The following is a 21,570-nucleotide window of genomic DNA, read 5'->3' as shown; positions in this document are numbered from 1 at the left end:
ATATATATATATATATATATATATATATATATATATATATATATATATATATATATATATTAATACCTGTTGTATTTGCGGCAGATGACATGCTAGCGTTGCTGCTGGGATGAGATCTCACAGTTTAAAAACGTGACATTCATTTATAGTTTTTGCATGCTTTGTGTTCAAATGTTTCAACATATTGCTCGTATATTCTTCTCTTGATTAAATAGCAATCTTACAGTTATTACAAGAAGTACTGTTGCAATCGTTTATTGTAAAATGTACTCAACTCTAACTGGGGCCGTCATGGTGCTTTCTGACGTTACTACACACGTTGCGTAATGATGTCATTCCCAACCTCTGGCATCCATAAGGGAATGGCTTAAAAAATAGGCAAGCGATTCCACTGGGCACTTTGTTTTTGATTCCCAGCCCTAGTTAAAAGCATCTGTGCCATTTGTTGGCGTAGTAAATACCACAAAGATCCGCCCCCCAAAAGTGTAATCTCATTCGCCAGCATTAGTTTGAAGCTAGAGATGGCTATAACTTTGTTTTTCAAGCATGGTAAGGAAGTAATTGAGTGTGAAGGTCAGTGCTGAGAAGAAAAACATGACAGTGTGTTGCTAACCAGCCAAGGATGTTAAAGTAATATCTAAACGATGGACATTTATCCATGAGAATATATAAAAGCTGCTGATGGTGTTTGACAAAGCAGCTGGAAGGGGATACCACTCTCGAAGGTACAGTAAATGCTGTACATTATTATTACGTTACTTCAGTTGTTTGTAGTACTTTATATTGTATTGTTTTTAGACAACATGTATTATACAGAAGTTTGTTTTTCTTTTTAAAAGGCATGTTACATTGTAAAAGTGTGCTGTTTTGGGGGGGCCAAACACCAATTAATTTGATTACAGTTATCATACAGTTTTTAGATTTCATACCGGTACAAGTGTTTTGAGTTAAGAGCTCTGTCACAGAACCAATTCAACTCATAAGTTGCGTGTGTTTGTGAAGTACTGCAATGCAGTAAACCCGATGCAAGGTTCTTTATCTCCCCTATGAAAAAATCTGCAATTTATTTAAAAACATGATAGAAGAGAATTCCAATCAGTCATATCATTTATTGTAGTTTGTTGGTGAATCTCATTTTAACATGAAAAATCATTCCTGATTTTATGTTTTTTTAAAAGTCAGGAGGCAAAAGAGGCATTGTAAGAAAGCATTATATAATGTAATACATTGTCACCTCATTATGTAATAACTCTACATTTTGTAATAAAATTCTTAAAAGCATTTTGTACGTTGACACTTTTTGTACGGTAATAGCTTATTACGTATTGCAAAAGTTATTTCAAAGGGCATTTTTTTAGTAAAATGTACTAATTTGGAGCAGTATGTTAGCACCCCCCGCCACCCCAAAAAGGGAAAAGCGGTAGAAATGGATGGATGGATGTTATAAGCCATCGGATTTGATGCCTTAATTAGAAAAACTATCAGAGAAACACAAAATGTTTATTATTAGAATTGATTTTAAGACTCCAATAGAACATTTCATTGATCAAATACATCAAATGTAGCTTTACTGATTATAATGGAGAATGTGGTTGCAAGCCATAAACAAAAGTTATACTAATGATTTATTACAGACATGAGAATGACCATTGCACTAAAATGTTGAAGGGCATACACTCATGCAATATAGATTATGTTATGATAACACTATACTACACATGATACTAAGAATAGAACCTCTAATGCAAATATGAAACAGAAACATTAGTTTTCTTCCATCAATGACCAAATTGATTGTTGTTTGTGAAAAATGTAATGAAAATCTAAATATTTTAGGCCTTGCTGTGACAGTTTTCATAATTAAGGCATGTGTTTTAATGATTTATTACATAATGGACTAAATTGTTAAATTTAACTTTTTTTAAAAGTGCAGCACCCGCATTATGAAAAAAGGTATGGCAAAAACAAGTGTATTACATAATGTGTTCGATTATGAAATAATGAGGTAAAAATGTATTACATTATTACATAATGTGTTGTTACAGTCATCAACACAACAGACAACTAATTCATGATGTTTTCTATTACAGTTAAAAAGTTATTTTCACTATATTGCTACTTTAAGGGTTGGTGGCTCTCTCTCAATTTGTGCACTGTACTTCCATACTTAGACTTCTGAGTGTGCTGTCAGTACCTGGTTAGTGCACTAAAAACACCAAATGGTGAGTGTGCAGCTTTGGACCCTTACCACCTTTGATCATCACTATCTTGTCTACTTAGCGGCAGGGGCGGGACTAAGTTGAGCGGTTGGATATTGCAATCGCCGTTTCCGGTAAGTCAGGAAATAAGTACATAGTGTACATAGTATACATATTGAAGTGTACTGATGGAAGTACTTGAGACGGCCTGTGTGTGTTCGAGTGTGTTAGAGCTCAAGCTCCATCTTGACATCCATTTTGGAGTTGTAAGGCTCCAGCAGAGGGCGCACCTCCTCTGACAGGAATCTGGCCACCTGAGGACAATCATCATGATGGCGAGTGGATGATATGGATCACAGAATGAAAGAAGCCGTGGTTCACCTGCTGGGGAGCACGTCCGATAAAGGTCTTGGGGTCGAGCAGGGCGTCCAGTTGTTCCAAAATGGGAGCGAAGTAAGGGTCCGCCTGGACTCTTGCCAGCAGGTCGTTGTCGCCGCCCTCCTGCTTGACCACAGCAGCCGCCTCCTGGGAGAGGACACGAATCTTCTCATGGCAGTCCTGTGAAGAACTAGTGCGTGAAGAACAAGGTTTCTCTACACAGTACGCGTTGTCCATGACGCAGTACCTGTCTGTTGCCTCCGGCCTGCACCATGGCCATGATGATGTTCTCTGTGGCCATGAAGGGCAGCTCATGGCGGATGTGCCTTTCTATGACTTTGGGGTAGACCACCAGACCTTCGGTGATGTTCTGCAGAGTGCTCAGGATGATGTCAGCGGTGAGGAAGGACTCCGGCAGAGAGATCCTCCTACGTATTAGATCAGTGGTTCTCAAACTTTGCTCTCCAAGTACCACCATAATGACCAACATTAAAATACACTAGCATAGTAATAATAATAACAATAATTAGCTTTATTGTCTCAGAGGAGAAATTTGTCTTGGACATCAACACATACAGGACATACAGTTAATCTGATAATCCGGTGACAACAGTGAACAGTGTGCAGGTATATCAGTTAAGTTATGAGATCACACATTACACTCCCCCCGTATTGCACTATCCCAATATTGCACTCATTATTGCATCCGGTTATTACAGTAGTTTTCTGTTAAGTGCTTTGATTGCCAGTGGGACAAAGGAAAATCTATACCTGTTGAGTTTGTATGTTGCTGTTCTGTACCATTTACCATCAACACAATTTCACTTTGAAGTATGTGGTCTGGGCCACGGGTGATTTTAAGACCCTGCTTCCTCACTGTCTTGTTGAATATTTCTTGAAGGGAACAAGGGGGCTGCAAGCCAATTATTTTACCAGACCTCTTGATAAGGTTTTAAAGTTGGGTTTTGAGTTTGACAGACAGATTTCCAAACCATGTGGAGATGACATAACAGGTGACAGATTCAATATTTGCCTTATAAAACAACATCATGACCCAATTATTCATTAAAAACAAGGCAGAGGTCTTGATTAACAAGTATATTTAATTATTTTGGCCACTGTAACATTACACACAGTGTGAAGAGTAACACTGTTTACATATAGGAAAATAAAACACTGTACTTTAACAAAGTGATTCTTGACGTGCTACAAGATGGAGCCTGTGTACCACCACAGTTTGGGAATCACTGCATTTGAGGATAAATATTAGCCAAACTCAAAATTAATACGAAAACAGTGAAACAATATGTTCTCCAAGTTTTTCCCAGAAGGGTAGAGACCACTGTCCAATAAAACTAAAATAAAGTCTAACACCTGCTTTATCAATTGATTAATATCTAGGGCTGTTCCACTCATCGTTTTAAGCTGCCGATTCCAATACTGATCATCCATGAGTGAGATTGGCCAATTCAATCACGTATTTATTGTACATTTTTCAATGTATTTATGGTGAGTGCTATTGGCAGTTTAACAATGTCAACATAATATTATTTCTCTTTTAGTAGATACAATCTCTTAATCAAAACATAATCATTTCCCTTCAAAGTCCTCCTGTGTCCAGGGAATTATTCCAAGAGTTTGTAAACATTAACAAAAACAAAAAACGTATTTTGAGAAAATAAAAATAACGACCCAATCACTTTAGTATATCCATACCATACTCCCCTTGGTATGGATATTACCAATTTATGGATTGAGCTGCCCTCCTCTTACATATCATGTACTGACTTTGATGCGACATCACTGACACAACAACAATTGCGGTTATATCATCCTCTTCCTAGACTCTTCTTAATCTACTTGTTATTTTCCTGGTATTTTTTTCTGCTCATTTTCTGCTGTAACGTGGTTCCATCTACACCTCTTTAACATTTACCAAACACTTATTTCTTGCCGTTGTTTAAAGTTAGCCTAGCGGTTAGCTTAGCTATTAGCATGCCTGCTCCTGGCTTTCCCTCGATATGCAACATGTTTAGCCTTGTCCTCCAGTGATAGTGGCTCAGCGTTTTTGATTGGCATTAATCGGCAAAGACAAATACGTATTTCACGAAAAACATCATGTTGGCAACGACAGTGAAACCTGGAGAGGCGTGATAAGGAAGAATGGCCGCCTGGATCTGAACCCGAGTGGTGTTTTGTTATTGGACTTTTGTGCTCGTCACAGATTGTCAATAACAAACACCATGTTCAAACATAAGGGTGTCCATATGTGCATTTGGCACCAGGACACCCTAGGCCGCAGTTCCATGATTGACTTTGTAGTTGTGTGATCGGATTTGCGGTCTCATGTTTTGGACACTCGGGTGAAGAGAGGGGCGGAGCTTTCTACCGATCACACCTGGTGGTGAGTTGGCTGCGATGGTGGGGGAGGATGCCGGACAGACCTGGCAGGCCCAAACGCATTGTGAGGGTTTGCTGGGAACGCCTGGCAGAGTCTCCTGTCAGAGAGAGTTTCAATTCCCACCTCCGGAAGAACTTTGAACATGTCACGAGGGAGGCGCTGGACATGGAGTCCGAGTGGACGATGTTCCGTACCTCTGTTGTCGAGGCGGCCGATTGGAGCTGTGGCCACAAGGTGGTTGGTGCCTGTCGTGGCGGTAATCCTAGAACCCGCTGGTGGACACCAGCGGTAAGGGATGCCGTCAAGCTGAAGAAAGAGTCCTATCGGGCTCTTTTGGCTCATAGGACTACGGAGGCAGCAGACAGGTACCGACAGGCCAAGCGGTGTGCGGCTTCAGCGGTCGCGGAGGCAAAAACTCGGACATAGGAGGAGTTCACGAAGGCCATGGAAAACAACTTCCGGACGGCTTCGAAGCAATTCTGGACCACCATCCGCCGCCTCGGGAAGGGGAAGCGGTGCACTATCAACACTGTGTATGGTGGGGATGGTGTTCTGCTGACCTCGACTGCGGATGTTGTGGATCGGTGGAGGGAATACTTCGAAGACCTCCTCAATCCTACCAGCACGTCTTCCTATGAGGAAGCAGGGCCTGGGGAATCTGTGGTGGGCTCTCCTATTTCTGGGGCTGAGGTTGCCGAGGTAGTTAAAAAGATCCTCGGTGGCAAGGCCCCGGGGGTGGATGAGACCCGCCCGGAGTTCCTTAAGGCTCTGGATGTTGTGGGGCTGTCTTGGTTGACAAGACTCTGCAACATTGCCTGGACATTGGGGGCGGTACCTCTGGATTGGCAGACCGGGGTGGTGGTTCCTCTCTTTAAGAAGGGGAACCGGAGGGTGTGTTCCAACTATCGTGGGATCACACTCCTCAGCCTTCCCGGTAAGGTCTATTCAGGTGTACTGGAGAGGAGGCTACGCCGGATAGTCGAACCTCGGATTCAGGAGGAACAGTATGGTTTTCGTCTTGGTTGTGGAACTGTGGACCAGCTCTGTACTGTCGGCAGGGTCCTTGAGTGTGCATGGGAGTTTGCCCAACCAGTCTACATGTGCTTTGTGGACTTGGAGAAGGCATTCGACCGTGTACCCCGGGAAGTTCTGTGGGGAGTGCTCAGAGAGTATGGGGTAACGGACTGTCTTATTGTGGCGGTTCGCTCCCTGTATAATCAGTGTCAGAGCTTGGTCCGCATTGCCGGCAGTAAGTCGGACCCGTTTCCAGTGAGGGTTGGACTCCAGTGAGGGTTGGACTCCGCCAAGGCTGCCCTTTGTCTCCGATTCTGTTCATAACCTTAATGGACAGAATTTCTAGGCGCAGTCAGGGCGTTGAGGGTATCTGGTTTGGTGGCTGCAGGATTAGGTCTCTGCTATTTGCAGATGATGTGGTCTTGATGGCTTCCTCTGGCCAAGATCTTCAGCTCTCACTGGATCGGCTCGCAGCCGAGTGTGAAGCGAATGGGATGGAAATCAGCACCTCCAAGTCCGAGTCCATGGTTCTCTCCCGGGCGGATCGGTGCGGTGTCTTCAGTAATGCGGACGCTGTATCGATCCGTTGTGGTGAAGAAGGAGCTGAGCCGGAAAGCAAAGCTCTCGATTTACTGGTCGATCTACGTTCCCATCCTCACCTATGGTCATGAGCTTTGGGTCATGACCGAAAGGACAAGATCACGGGTACAAGCGGCCGAAATGAGTTTCCTCCGCCGGGTGGCGGGGCTCTCTCTTAGAGATAGGGTGAGAAGCTCTGTCATTCGGGGGGAGCTCAAAGTAAAGCCGCTGCTCCTCCACATCGAGAGGAGCCAGATGAGGTGGTTCGGGCATCTGGTCAGGATGCCACCCGATCGCCTCCCTCGGGAGGTGTTTAGGGCACGTCCGACCGGTAGGAGGCCACGGGGAAGACCCAGGACACGCTGGGAAGACTATCTCTCCCGGCTGGCCTGGGAACGCCTCGGGATCCCTCGGGAGGAGCTGGACGAAGTGGCTGGTAAGAGGGAAGTCTGGGCTTCCCTGCTTAAAGTTAAAGTTAAAGTTAAAGTACCAATGATTGTCACACACACACTAGGTGTGGCGAGATTATTCTCTGCATTTGACCCATCACCCTTGATCACCCCCTGGGAGGTGAGGGGAGCAGTGGGCAGCAGCGGTGGCCGCGCCCGGGAATCATTTTTGGTGATTTAACCCCCAATTCCAACCCTTGATGCTGAGTGCCAAGCAGGGAGGTAATGGGTCCCATTTTTATAGTCTTTGGTATGACTCGGCCGGGGTTTGAACTCACAACCTACCGATCTCAGGGCGGACACTCTAACCACTAGGCCACTGAGTAGCTGCTGCCCCCGCGACCCGACCTCGGATAAGCGGAAGAAGATGGATGGATGGATGGACGAAAAACGTCCGATACTGATTGGTGACCGATCGATCAACACATCCCTATTAATATAATTTATTGTACTAAACAGCTATATGCATGCTCATTCCAATGTTGGTTATCATTGCACTTTTCCTCTTTGCCATCTCTGATAGCAGTGAGCTCCTTTTCCCAGTGCACTTTTGCTATGTGGTCACTCTTATGCTTCTGTGGTGGCATCACACAAAAGCTAAAAAAGAAGCACAAACAACACACTTGTTCTCTGATGGTTTGTGGCTTTTAAGGCACATTTTCCAAAATATGCTGGTTGATCTTCAAATGTAAAGTACAACTTTTTAGGTGTTCAACTTTGAGGTTCCCACTGTGGTAGCAACTAAGTATTTACCGATCGGCTGAATTTCAGGAAAAAAACACGCAATCACTATTGCCAATTAATGCCTTCCAATGCTGATGACAAATGCTGATGTCGTCTAGGATTACTAGATTAACCTGATTGTGTGTTTCCATACACAGTGTGGAGTCGCTCACATAAATTCACAAAAGTCACTTCTGGCAGCAAATAAACTGTATTTTTTAGTATCTTACGTAAACATGTTACACACTACGGACACAATTATTCTAATTAAAAGCCAACCCTGACCCCACCACACGTTCGGATCAAAATTGAATTCCGATCAAGACGGGTGGTTAATGCCGATAGTCATTTGGATTGGAGCGCATGTAAACACTTCTTCTGAAATTCGGGTTGAAATGATCCCTACTGTACATTTCTTTAATGTCAGTTATACTTTAGTGGTGGAGGGGGGCCTAAATGTAATAGTCTCGGAATGAAGCGATTGTCTTGCTGCGGTCTCCCCCAATTCAACATGTACAGAAGTCGGTTATATACTGTTGAGTTTTTTGTTTTAAAACAGAGACTAGCAAAAAAAAAACGTATGGTCTGGAGTGCATGGATGATGTAACAATAAAAGAAGGAATCCAGTTGTCTTCTCAGCGAGCCGTTTTATTCACGACCTTATGCTACTCCAAGTTCTAACTGCTAGTTAAAACATGTACACAGAACTTAGTAAGCTGTAGACGTGTGCCAATTTACACGTATCCCAACATAAATGGCACAGAACGGCTCCATTTCAAACAGAGAAGTAAAACAAAAGTAGTGAACAGAAGACAAGCATTATAAATAAATACAGCGACAACGTCGGACAAGCAGAAATGCAGCCATGTTTGTTTACAAGCAGAAGTCACTGCTTTTTTAGCAACCAGCAGTGAAGAAACTCGTCCAAAAGCTATTGCACAAACAATAACACACCTTTCCTAGTACAGTATATGGTTCGCATGTCAGTAAAGTATTCCAATTTAAGGTGTGAAGCATGAAAATTCACATCATAAATCGGATCATTTTTTTCCAGGGTCCATCACAGGATCATTCTAATCCGAATTATGATAAAATTAAATAAATGTTGCCCATGTACACATGGCTATTGAGAGCAAGCCAGGAGCAGCCTATAAACTTTACACAACAGCAAGAAATGAGTGCTTAGTAAAGTTTAAGAAGTGTGGATGGATCCACGTTACAGCAGAATGTAAGCAGTTATTAACAGGAAATTAACAAGTAGATTACAAAGAGTCTGGAGAGAGGATAATATAACAACTGTTGGTGTGTCAGCATTGTCACAGTCTTTACACAACATGTAAGAGGAGGGCGCATCGTTCCATAAATTGGTGGTTTTGATATTAAGGGTAGTATCAGTCTATGATCAATACTAGAGTGATTAGGTCAATATTTTCATTTTCTCAAAATAATTAGGGCCCGAGCAGCGGAGCAAGCCCCGCATGGGCGATGCAGAGCACCGCAAGCGCCCTATTGAAACAGCTGTGGTTTCCTCTATACCTTTGAACGCCTTTTTGAGGCCCTTAACATGCACGAAAAGTGCCCATATTTTTAGGGCACGTCTGGTATGGCAAAAATTTTATATTTTCGGGGTCCCAAATATTGAATTTCAAAATTGGCTCTTTAAAATTTGAAAAAAATAGCCCCTCCTACCAGTTTCACGTAAATCGCAAGTGATGTATATCATGACAAGACGCACATAAAAGTGTTGGGAACCCATACCTGAAAATTAACAGGAAGTCGGCCATCTTGGTTTTCGTCTTCCATTTTTCGGCAAAAAAAAGCGGTCGTACTTTAACAAACTCCTCTTAGGGACTTTGAGCAAATGAGTCGCGGTTAAATTTACAGATACTACACATATAGGCGATTATAAATTGCAGAAACTAATTTTGCCTACGCCATAAGATAGCGTGGCATGGCGCCAAACATTGCTTCGATGATTCGCCACAAAACGTTTATAACTCGGCTGCACGAATTCAGATCTTGAGTTTATTTGGTAAAAATGATGACACCCTGATGTGCCCAATCGGTCAGTACCTGTTCCTACCCACTCGCAAAAACTACCCCACACCATCACCAATTTAACTGTAATTTCTGCAAGTTAGCTGATCAGAGACCGTTACTAAACGGATGGGAGATGATAAATTGCAAACATTTTTTTGTAAATGACAGAATGCGGCATGGCACCAAACTTTGATCTGATGGTTCGCCACAAAACAAAATGTTAATAACTCAGTTTCACAAGTTCAGATCTTGATCCTAATTGCTATAAATTATAATGACAATCTGAAGTGGCTTTTTTATTTTTTATTTGTTTTATATTAATTTATTTGCGCCTGAGCAGCGGACCAAGCACTGCGGGGGCGATGCAAAGCACTTTGAAATTGAAATTGATGCGATTTTTCTTCCATACGTTTGGACGCCTTTTTGAGGCCCTTAAAGTGCACGAAAAGTTCCCATATTTTGCAGGCGCGTCAGGTTTATGGTGGTGGGTCAGGGCATCGGGAAGGATGTGACCGCAAGCGTAAACCCTGTGGTGCAATGTTGTTTTTGTTAATGTTTACAAACTCATGGAAGAATTCCCTGGACACAGGAGGACTTTGAGGGCAAAAACTAATGGATTTAAATGAGTAGTAGATAGTAGTTTCTTGCTTCTGTTTAGTTGTTGTATACTATCGACCTTGTTCTGCTCAAACAATTGTATCTAATCAAATAAAATAAGGAACTAACTTAAATATTGTTGAACTCTCAGTAGCACTGACCATAAATGATCAGTATTGGTATCAGCCGATCTCACTCATAGATGATTGGTATCGGAATCGGCATCATAAAACCCTGATCGGAACATCCCTAGTAGGAACATAGGAACACATACAAGTCGCTTCTATCGCTAGACGTTTCTCATTGAAGTCTGACCTGTTGGCGCTGTCATCCAGCGTCCTCTCCAGCCACTGCACTGAAGCCGTCTGCAAAGGGTTGGCCATCAGCGCCACCAAATGTCGGGCAAGGCTACAGCACCGCTCAGCACGCATTGGGTTCCTCTTGTACGCCATGGCACTAGAACCTGAAGGGAAAGAAAGGTGGTGATGTTTTTTGTCATAGTGGTGTATGAGGTCCAAATTAGTGATTGATTAATTTGGCTATGGTTTTGGTGAGCGAATGTACCAATCTGGTCCTTCTCAAAAGGCTCCTCAATCTCCTTCAGGTTGGCCAGCAGGCGGATGTCGGTACAAATCTGCAGTGAGAAAACAGGTAAAAGTTTTAGCCACTTTGTGCTCGGAGACCTAACGAGAGTAAACACACACACCACTAGGGAGAGACATTTCTCTTAGAGACTCACTTTATGGACAGTGGCTCCCAAACTGGCAAGACTGGACAGACTGTCAACGTCCACTTTACGACTGTATGTCTGACCAGTCACCAGGTAGGCTCTGTGGAGCACAGATTACACATGAACATTCTACACACCAGTCTTTTAAATATATATTATTTAGTTATTAGTATTATTTTGGTTGTAGTTCGCATGGTGTGCAACCTGCAATGTATCATATTAATAGGTGTTTTTGAATACCTACATGAGGTAACCAAAACATCAGTATAATACAGTGAAGTTGTAAACCACTGCTTAGTATATGTACAAAAAAACCCGCTTAGCTAAATAATACAAACGTATCAACATTATATACATTGCTATAATATGTAACCAGTTCCGTGATTAGATACGTTACCAATTTCCCCAAAGCTTTGTGGAAGGGTGGGCAGCAATGACGCCGCAACATCATAGTACAAATCCATATAAAAAGGTGCATAAAAATTTACTTTTGCCTTTATTGCAAACAATTAGTCAAAAATAAAACATGAAAAGGAAAATAATTATGTTTAGAACTATGTATATCTTGTTTATTTGAGTTGCATATTAATTTAAATGATGGAACTCCAGTTTATGTATTAAATTACCTTGGTCTTTGTATTGACCCTGAGTTTACCTTTAAACCACATCGATTATATTTGTAAAAATGTACATTTGTAAAATGTATGGCTGTTTGGGCTCTCTCTATAAATCCATTAATTGCTTTTCATTTCTGGTTAGAAAAAGAATAATTTCACAATTGTTACTTCCCATACTAAATAATGTTGTTGTTTACCAAAACACTACTCAAACCTCTCAACATTTTATATATTTCTTTGTGCAGATTTGTCCTGAGGTGCCCATTCAAAATTTACCATTGTGTCATGTAGCAGGCTGTTTTGGCTTCATTTTAAGTCGAGACATCACTTTTACTGGGTCTTTTTAAATGTATTTACTTACATGTACTTAGAACAACATTAGGTTCAGTTAACAGCTCCCTATTCTGTTAGATATATGAATTATCAATTTTTACAGCATAGAAAATTCATAAAGAAATACGCCATAGGTCATTCAAATTCATAGCCCAATCTGATTGGAATAATCTGTCTGCTTCTAATGTCCATTACTTATTTTTTAATCTTCAAATCTAATTTATTTTCCAACTTGCAAACAAGTTGTTCTTGTTTTTGAAGTTGTATTATGTTGCTTCTGATGTTGTATTGTATTGCATCGTATTCGATCGCAATGGTTTATGTAAATGTGTGTGAGCAGGTGGGATGTGGGGTGCTGTGGAAGTGGTAGAGTAGTGTGTTTTTGTGTTTGACTGTGTTTTGAATGTATGTTTTATGTTTTTCTTTATTTGTGCTAGGACCCCTTGAAAACGAGATGCTGCATCTCAATTTGCTATCCTGAATAAACTGAATTGAACTACAATATGAGCCGCCTGTGAGTGCTTTTAGATGTGCGAAGGGCCAACAGCAGCACCCAGTGCACGTTGAGAAAAGCTTTGTGGTCAGACTTTCAAAAAGTATTTACTAGATTTTTTTGCTAAACAATATTTGGTGGGTTGTAATTATAGTAAAAGTCATTAAGTTGGCAACAATAATTTATTGTATTGTGTTTTAGCCTATTTTTTATTTATTAGATTTTATTTTATGTCTCAATTGTACTTTAGGTGGTTTTATTGTCTTTGATAGTTTCTGTACCTTCTTTTCGTTATTCTGTACAGCACTTTGCTCCAATGGTTATTTTTCAAGTGCTCCACAAATAAATTGTATTATATCAATGATTCCGTATGCGCAGTCTTCTTATTCTCTGGAAGACGAGGTGCGTTATAAAGTGTTTATGGGCGAGGGCAAACATGTATATAGCGTCAAATCCATGTGTTTCGGGCCATACGGTCAATCTGTGGGAAACACTGCATGCCAAATATCATATGCAGTGAACTTACTTTTTGAAGCCAGCCATCTCGGTAACCATTCTGTCCAGGTCTTCTACCTGGTAGAGTAGATAGTATTAGTGTATATGCACCCTACAAAATCCCATGCAGAGAAAACTACAGTGACATTTCGATTTACAAACCCCTCTATTTGCAATCTATTTGGTTTACAAACTTAATTTGCCTCTATGTGCAACTATGTCTCTGTGTGCGAATGCTTCATTCATTCATTTTGTGCTTGCTCGTATTGAAGAGATTGAGGAAGATGCGCTAAATGTGATGAGAACTAACTTTTTAGAAAAAGATGCCAAGCGGACCTTTTTCACAGCGGAGGAGAAGACTACGTCTGGCTCAGCGGTATCTCTTCTAAGAGCGCATTAACACCCCCGCCCCGGCTGCTCCATCTGTATGGATATCCTTTCTGTCTACTCACGAAAGGACTTTTGCCGGTGTTTTTGTACTGAAAGTGAATTTTACTTTTTTGAATGTTTATTATTGTAGCAATATGGTTGTTGAAGTTGAATATTTTTGTGATTTCTGATCGTTTGTGAGCGCACCAAAGGGACTTCTGTGTGTGCGGGAGTGAGGGCAGAGCAGCGCATACAGGACAGATCAGCTTGTCATCGCCGTTTTGGCTTGTTAAAGAGACAGTTGATTCATCACCTCCTTGTTATTTTTGTTTGATATACAGTACTGTGTATAGTAGCAGGTATTAGATAAAGTGTACAAACCTTAACTAAAGTCGTCGTCATCGTCTTCTTCTTCTTCTGGCCCACCAGGTGAATTAAGTGCTATTGGCGGAGTTACAATGCATAGTAGGCTACCGCCACCTACTGCAACGGAGTTGTAACTACAAGGTACATTCACAGACAGAGTCCCATTGCTTTTATGAGCGGTCGAGCGAGTCAAAAGCCGAAAAATCCATTTGTCGCGGACGTAATTCTTTCGTGGCGGGCCGCCACAAATAAATGAATGTGTGGGAAACACTGGAATGTTGTCTGTCTATCGGTGTTGGCCCTGCGATGAGGTGGCGACTTGTCCAGGGTGTACACTGCCTACCGCCCGAATGCAGCTGAGATAGGCTCCAGCGACCCCCCGCGACCCCAAAAGAGACTAGCGGTAGAAAATGGATAGATGGATGGGATGGATGTATTTTCAATATACAAACTTTTCGATTTTCAAACCCTGTTCAAGATCAATTTCGTAAATCGAGGTTCCACTGTACATTTCTATTGATTTTCTTTTTTACCTTGTCATGGTCTCCCTGAAAGAGCTGCAGGAAACTAGCTTGAGTGCCGGTGGTCCCCTTGACCCCACGGAAACGCAGGTCATCGCGTGCCCGCTGCAGGTTCCTCATGTCCATGGCCAAGTCCTGCAGCCACAAGCACGCTCGCTTTCCAACCGTGGTCAACTGGGCCGGCCTGCAGGCAGGAAATGTGAGGTAGGCGACAAAATAAGACCATACAGTGAGCAAAGACAAGGAGCAGACTTACTGGTAGTGTGTGAAGCCCAGCGTGGGCAGGTCTGAATATTCCTCTGCAAAGTTTGCCAGTCTGTTAATGACTCTGGCCAGCTGTAAATATGAATGAATAAAATCTAAGACTTACAAAACGGAACCTGTTCATTGTGTTGATTTAGTTGCCTGGATGGGTGCACATGTTAGCGGCTACAGCTGCGCCTCACCTTGGGTAAGAGAATGTCAAATCCATCATGCAGCATAATCAGATCCTGAGGTAAAAGAGCAAAACATCTTCAAGACTTAGTGTGAAGACAGGGCGCTTATTGACATCATAAATAGAAGATTTATTTTTTCATCTATTTTCCTTGATAGCGTTTTTCTTGTAACTTTTTAACAAATAGGCGTCATCACCGTGTTGTCTCCCACGTAGCAGGAGGTGGCTCCCAGGTGGATGATGGGGGCCGCGGCAGGGCAGGAGTGTGCGAAAGTGTGCACGTGAGCCATGACGTCATGCCGGAGTTTACGCTCCTCCTCCGCTGCCATGGCGAAGTCGATGTCCTCCGCGTGACTCTCCATCTCTGTGATTTGCTCATCTGTGATGGGCAGACCCAAAGCCTGAGGAGGAAGGATAAGATAGGTTTGTCATTTTTTGAGATTGTTAGAATTTTAGCTCAACCATTCATATCACTGAGGCACTATTGAAGAATTGGGGGGATAATGGATTTTTACTACTTGTCAGTAACCAGCAGAGGGCGTAAATAATTGAATCCATTGCTTCTTTTAAAAGGTATATTGAAGTTATGGAAATCCAAAACAGTTAAAAGTTGGTAAGAATGCACAATATAATTGTTTTTATTTTTTTCCTTTAGATTTAAGTGTAGTTTGTGCACACTAGGAGGTAAGAAAAGACTCAATCGCAGGTGGATTTGACGAACTGTACCTGCAGATTTGTTTCTGATAAAATGTTATCACTATTATGGCAGGTCTAGCATCACACATCCTTAAAACAGTAGTGAAGCTTATGTCCTTATTTCCATCCATCAGTGTGGCAATCACATCATAGTTTGCTAGCAAACATACTGTACATCAGAAAAAACCTAACCCACCTATGTGAGTTAGGGCTGCAACAATTCATTGATATAATCAATTAATACAAATTTTAAAAAGCTTCGATTTATATTCTGTTGCTTTAAATAATCGTTAAATGCTAACTCATTGTGAAAAATGGACAAAACCTGAACCGCATGGAGTGGCCGGAACTTTGAAAAGGCAAACAGTTTCCGCACGGCCGCTGCAATAGAGCGCACATGAGAGCTGTGGCGTGCGGGGGCTGAGATCTGTGTAGCTGCTAACAGCGAAGAGTTTTTGATGTTTTCATTTTTATTAATGCACTTGTGCTAAAATGCAGTTTTAATGTTGATAATGTGCATTTATTAGAAAATAAAGAATGGTGGTGTATGGCAAGCAGAACAATCATTGTTTATTTCAACCATTTACACTTATATAGTTAGGTTGTTTATCATTATACTGTATGTGCTTTTAAGATTAATATTATGTTTTTGTTTGATTATGTATAAGTGCCTGAGTACATTTTAAAAGCGCTATTTGAGTAAAAGTAATTACTATAATTATTATCATAATTTTCCTAAAATACGCAATGAGGCTATAGTGTGTTTAATCCGATTAGTCGATTATTAAAACAAACTTGATTACTAAAATAATCGACAGAAAAATGTTGTTTACTGTGTGTGATTGCGTGTGTAATACTTTTGATAATGCAACAAACATATTCCAAAAATGTTTTCGTTTAAATAAAAAAATAAAAAAAATAATTTGATTTACTACTTGTCCATTTGACTTAAGATTTCAAAATAGTTTATCCATCAATTTTTCATAAAAAAATATAATCAATTGCATAGGCAATTGTGTAATATCATGAGGCGATTATACATTAGTATTCATATATATTCACTGTTACAAACAGCCCTCTGAGGGCAGCCATACCTAATAGGCTATTTTAAAGCATGCCCCTATGTCCAGATCCTGTAATGAATTCTGCCTAAAATAATCACAATTTGTGGTGGCCTCTGAATTTAGCTTTCTTTTACTTTCTGAGAGAATCTGTTTTGTTATATTCTGCCTTAACTTTTTCATGCACTTTATTTATTTTTAAAGTAAGTTAACGTTTATTTCTAAGAGTATTTTTGGTGCACAAAATGTTTAATTGTGGCAAACCATGGTTTCAATCCATCAGTAGTGTTCACAATGATTGCCTATCTTACATGCTGTTAAAGAGACAGGCATGTCGGGTACCAAAACAGGTTGGGTTTTTTGGGTTTTTTTTAAGTGCAAAAAAGAAGCTCTGTGCTGGTGATTGGGTTATTCCGTCTACCCTTTTCCACTTTGGGAGACATGTGACGTCCTCATGTGGAAAGACTTAATATCCTGATTAGATTGGAGCTTTTTTTGTTGGGTTAGAGAAGCCCATGTGACAGGACTATAAAATAGATTGGATGGGGAATTGTGTCGCCACCTTTAAAACCATTTACAGAGTCCAGCTCTGGCCTGTTTAAAGGTCAATACGTCTCTGGCCCGACACCGAGCACACAAAACTACTTCATCTCACTGCAGAATATAGGTCACCAAAGTCTGGCTGCTGTCTACTGTTACTGACACACTCTGTGTGTCAGTAACAGCAACACGCAACCTGCCTAAGCAGTGTTAGCTGAGCAAAGCTAAACATGTGCAGAACTTATCAAAAAGAGTGCAAACATGGAGTGGAGCCAATAAGTGTAACAAACAGGTCATGTGGGGTGATTCATGTGAGTAAGCAATCGTCACGAGTTTTCCGTCATGTCTCCTTTAATGCGATCATACTGAAGATTCTCTCTATTATGCTTACTCATACGCTGACTAACACACTATTTAAAACTGACTGATACAAATACTAATATATATATATATTTTTTCAAAGTTCTGTCCAGCCACTCAGGAAAATCATTTTTTTCATCTCTATTTTTACATTTTGATAGAGGGAAGTATTTTTTTTATTATTTATTTTTGAAGTTATGTACATGTAGATGCTGAATCGGGACAGATCCATTAAAAGTTTGAGCAGAAATATGTTGTATAGGAATTAACTATACACAATAACACATTAACAAAATGATGTGTCAAATGGTTTTTAAAGTGATACCTTTGTGACATGAAAAAAACACAAGTAATGTAAAAAAACATGGCGTTTACTTTTTGATATCAAAATAAAACACAAAGCAGTTTGGCTAAGGAAGATGAAGTCAATTAATTTCCATCCATCCATCTTCTTCCGCTTATCCGAGGTCGGGTCGCGGGGGCAGCAGCCTAAGCAGGGAAGCCAAGACTTCCCTCTCCCCAGCCACTTCGTCCAGCTCTTCCCGGGGGATCCCGAGGCGTTCCCAGGCCAGCCGGGAGACATAGTCTTCCCAACGTGTCCTGGGTCTTCCCCGTGGCCTCCTACCGGTCGGACGTGCCCTAAACACCTCCCGAGGGAGGCGATCGGGTGGCATCCTGACCAGATGCCCGAACCACCTCATCTGGCTCCTCTCGATGTGGAGGAGCAGCGGCTTTACTTTGAGCTCCCCGCAAATGACAGAGCTTCTCACCCTATCTCTAAGGGAGAGCCCTGCCACCCGGCGTAGGAAACTCATTTCGGCCGCTTGTACCCGTGATCTTGTCCTTTCGGTCATAACCCAAAGCTCATGACCATAGGTGAGGATGGGAACGTAGATCGACCGGTAAATTGAGAGCTTTGCCTTCCGGCTCAGCTCCTTCTTCACCACAACGGATCGATACAGCGTCCGCATTACTGAAGATGCCGCACCGATCCGCCTGTCGATCTCACGATCCACTCTTCCCTCACTCGTGAACAAGACTCCGAGGTACTTGAACTCCTCCACTTGGGGCAGGGTCTCCTCCCCAACCCGGAGATGGCACTCCACCCTTTTCCGGGCGAGAACCATGGACTCGGACTTGGAGGTGCTGATTCTCATCCCAGTCACTTCACACTCGGATGCGAACCGATCCAGCGAGAGCTGAAGATCCTGGCCAGATAAAGCCATCAGGACCACATCATCTGCAAAAAGCAGAGACCTAATCCTGCAGCCACCAAACCGGATCCCCTCAACGCCTTGACTGCGCCTAGAAATTCTGTCCATAAAAGTTATGAACAGAATCGGTGACAAAGGGCAGCCTTGGCGGAGTCCGACCCTCACTGGAAACGTGTCCGACTTACTGCCGGCAATGCAGACCAAGCTCTGACACTGATCATACAGGGAGCGGACCGCCAAAATCAGACAGTCCGGTACCCCATACTCTCTGAGCACTCCCCACAGGACTTCCCGAGGGACACGGTCGAATGCCTTCTCCAAGTCCACAAAGCACATGTAGACTGGTTGGGCAGACTCCCATGCACCCTCAAGGACCTTGCCGAGAGTATAGAGCTGGTCCACAGTTCCACAACCAGGACGAAAACCACACTGTTCCTCCTGAATCCGAGGTTCGACTATCCGGCGTAGCCTCCTCTCCAGTACACCTGAATAGACCTTACCGGGAAGGCTGAGGAGTGTGATCCCACGATAGTTAGAACACACCCTCCGGTTCCCCTTCTTAAAGAGAGGAACCACCACCCCGGTCTGCCAATCCAGAGGTACCGCCCCCGATGCCCACGCAATGCTGCAAAGTCTTGTCAACCAAGACAGCCCCACAGCATCCAGAGCCTTAAGGAACTCCGGGCGGATCTCATCCACCCCCGGGGCCTTGCCACCGAGGAGCTTTTTAACTACCTCAGCAACCTCAGCCCCAGAAATAGAAGAGCCCACCACAGATTCCCCAGGCACTGCTTCCTTATAGGAAGACGTGTTGGTGGGATTGAGGAGGTCTTCGAAGTATTCTCTCCACCGATCCACAACATCCGCAGTCGAGGTCAGCAGAACACCATCCTCACCATACACGGTGTTGATAGTGCACTGCTTCCCCTTCCTGAGGCGGCGGATGGTGGTCCAGAATCGCTTCGAAGCCGTCCGGAAGTCGTTTTCCATGACTTCCCCGAACTCCTCCCATGTCCGAGTTTTTGCCTCCGCAACCGCTGAAGCCGCACACCGCTTGGCCTGTCGGTACCTGTCCGCTGCCTCAGGAGTCCTATGAGCCAAAAGAATCCTTCTTCAGCTTGACGGCATCCCTCACCGCCGGTGTCCACCAACGGGTTCGAGGATTACCGCCACGACAGGTAGTTACCTTGCGGCCACAGCTCCAATCAGCTGCCTCGACAATAGAGGCGCGGAACATGGTCTACTCGGACTCAATGTCCAGCACCTCCCTCGTGACATGTTCAAAGTTCTTCCGGAGGTGGGGAATTGAAACTCTCTCTGACAGGAGACTCTGCCAGACGTTCCCAGCAAACCCTCACAATGCATTTGGGCCTGCCAGGTCTGTCCGGCATCCTCCCCCACCATCGCAGCCAACTCACCACCAGGTGGTGATCGGTTGAAAGCTCCGCCCCTCTCTTCACCCGAGTGTCCAAAACATGAGGCCGCAAATCCGATGACACAACTACAAAGTCGATCATGGAACTGCGGCCTAGGGTGTCCTGGTGCCAAGTGCACATATGGACACCCTTATGTTTGAACATGGTGTTCATTATGGACAATCTGTGACGGGCACAAAAGTCCAATAACAAAACACCACTTGGGTTCAGATCCGGGCGGCCATTCTTCCCAATCACGCCTCTCCAGGTTTCACTGTCGCTGCCAACATGAGCATTGAAGACCCCCAGTAGAACGAGGGAATCACCCGGGGGAGCACTCTCAAGTACTCCCTCGAGCGAATCCAAAAAGGGTGGGTACTCTGAGCTGCCGTTTGGCGCGTAAGCGCAAACCACAGTCAGGACCCGTCCCCCCACCCGAAGGCGGAGGGAAGCTACCCTCTCGTCCACCGGATTGAACTCCAACGTGCAGGCTCTGAGCCGGGGGGCAACAAGATTTGCCACCCCAGCCCGGCGCCTCTCATTGCCGGCAACGCCAGAGTGGAAGAGAGTCCAGCCCCTCTCGACAGAACTGGTTCCAGAGCCCTTGCTGTGCGTCGAAGTGAGTCCGACTATATCTAGCCGGAACTTCTCGACCTCGCGCACTAGCTCAGGCTCCTTCCCCCCCAGCGAGTTGACGTTCCACGTCCCAAGAGCTAGCTTCTGTAGCCGAGGATCGGACCGCCAAGTGCCCTGCCTTCGGCTGCCGCCCAGCTCACACTGCACCCGACCTCTATGGCATCTGCTATGGGTGGTGAGCCCATTGGAGGGGGGACCCACGTTGCCTCTTCGGGCTGTGCCCGGCCGGGCCCCATGGGGACAGGCCCGGCCACCAGGCGCTCGCCATCGTGCCCCGCCTTCGGGCCTGGCTCCGGAGGGGGGGCCCGGGGACCCGCGTCCGGGCGAGGGAAATCTGGGTCCTTTATTTTTATTCTTCATGGAGGTCTTCGGGCTGCTCTTTGTCTGATCCCTCACCTAGGACCAGTTTGTCTTGGGAGACCCTACCAGGGGGCATAAATCCCCCGGACAACATAGCTCCTAGGATCATTGGGACACGCAAACTCCTCTACCACGGTAAGGTGGCAGCTCAGAGAGGAGGTCAATTAATTAATTAATTAATTTTTTAAAATAAACCTTTATTTATAAACTGCAACATTTACAAACAGCTGACACGCAATAATCAAAATAAGTATGGTGCCAGTATGCTGTTTTTTTCCCAATAAAATACTGGATAGGATAGAAATGTAGTTTGTCTCTTTTATCCGATTATTAATCGATTAATCGAAGTAATAATCAACAGATTAATCGATAATCAAATTAATCGTTGTGGTTCTGTACAACAGTTTGGCCAACAACAACAAAAAAACAGGAGTGACATCTCTCAAATCGAATACACAGCCTACGTTCAGTTCGATGAGATGACAAAACATTTGAGCCAGTATTGATGTTATTTGAACACTGATACAGTTAGCAGGTAAATAAAGGACA

General features: G+C 43.4%; 1 protein-coding gene across 1 annotated transcript in view; it reads right to left on the bottom strand.

Annotated features, from left to right (window-relative positions):
- Window positions 1-239: 239 nt before the first annotated feature.
- The window catches only part of adsl (adenylosuccinate lyase), a 40,851-nt gene continuing 19,520 nt past the window's right edge, over window positions 240-21,570 (bottom strand). Inside the window, exons 2-12 of the mRNA XM_061973983.2 lie at window positions 14,937-15,140; window positions 14,750-14,794; window positions 14,560-14,639; window positions 14,316-14,487; window positions 13,079-13,125; window positions 11,119-11,209; window positions 10,944-11,013; window positions 10,695-10,842; window positions 2,824-3,004; window positions 2,580-2,756; window positions 240-2,512 (exon numbers count right to left, since the gene is read on the bottom strand). Coding sequence (XP_061829967.1) covers window positions 2,426-2,512; window positions 2,580-2,756; window positions 2,824-3,004; window positions 10,695-10,842; window positions 10,944-11,013; window positions 11,119-11,209; window positions 13,079-13,125; window positions 14,316-14,487; window positions 14,560-14,639; window positions 14,750-14,794; window positions 14,937-15,140 — 1,302 coding nt within the window. The 3' untranslated portion in view covers window positions 240-2,425. The remainder of the gene's footprint in view (window positions 2,513-2,579; window positions 2,757-2,823; window positions 3,005-10,694; window positions 10,843-10,943; window positions 11,014-11,118; window positions 11,210-13,078; window positions 13,126-14,315; window positions 14,488-14,559; window positions 14,640-14,749; window positions 14,795-14,936; window positions 15,141-21,570) is intronic.

This window comes from Nerophis lumbriciformis, linkage group LG22 (genome assembly GCF_033978685.3).
Source record: "Nerophis lumbriciformis linkage group LG22, RoL_Nlum_v2.1, whole genome shotgun sequence".
NCBI lineage: Eukaryota > Metazoa > Chordata > Actinopteri > Syngnathiformes > Syngnathidae > Nerophis > Nerophis lumbriciformis.
The sequence above is the reverse complement of the archived record's forward strand: the minus strand, read 5'-3'. Positions and strand labels throughout refer to the sequence as shown.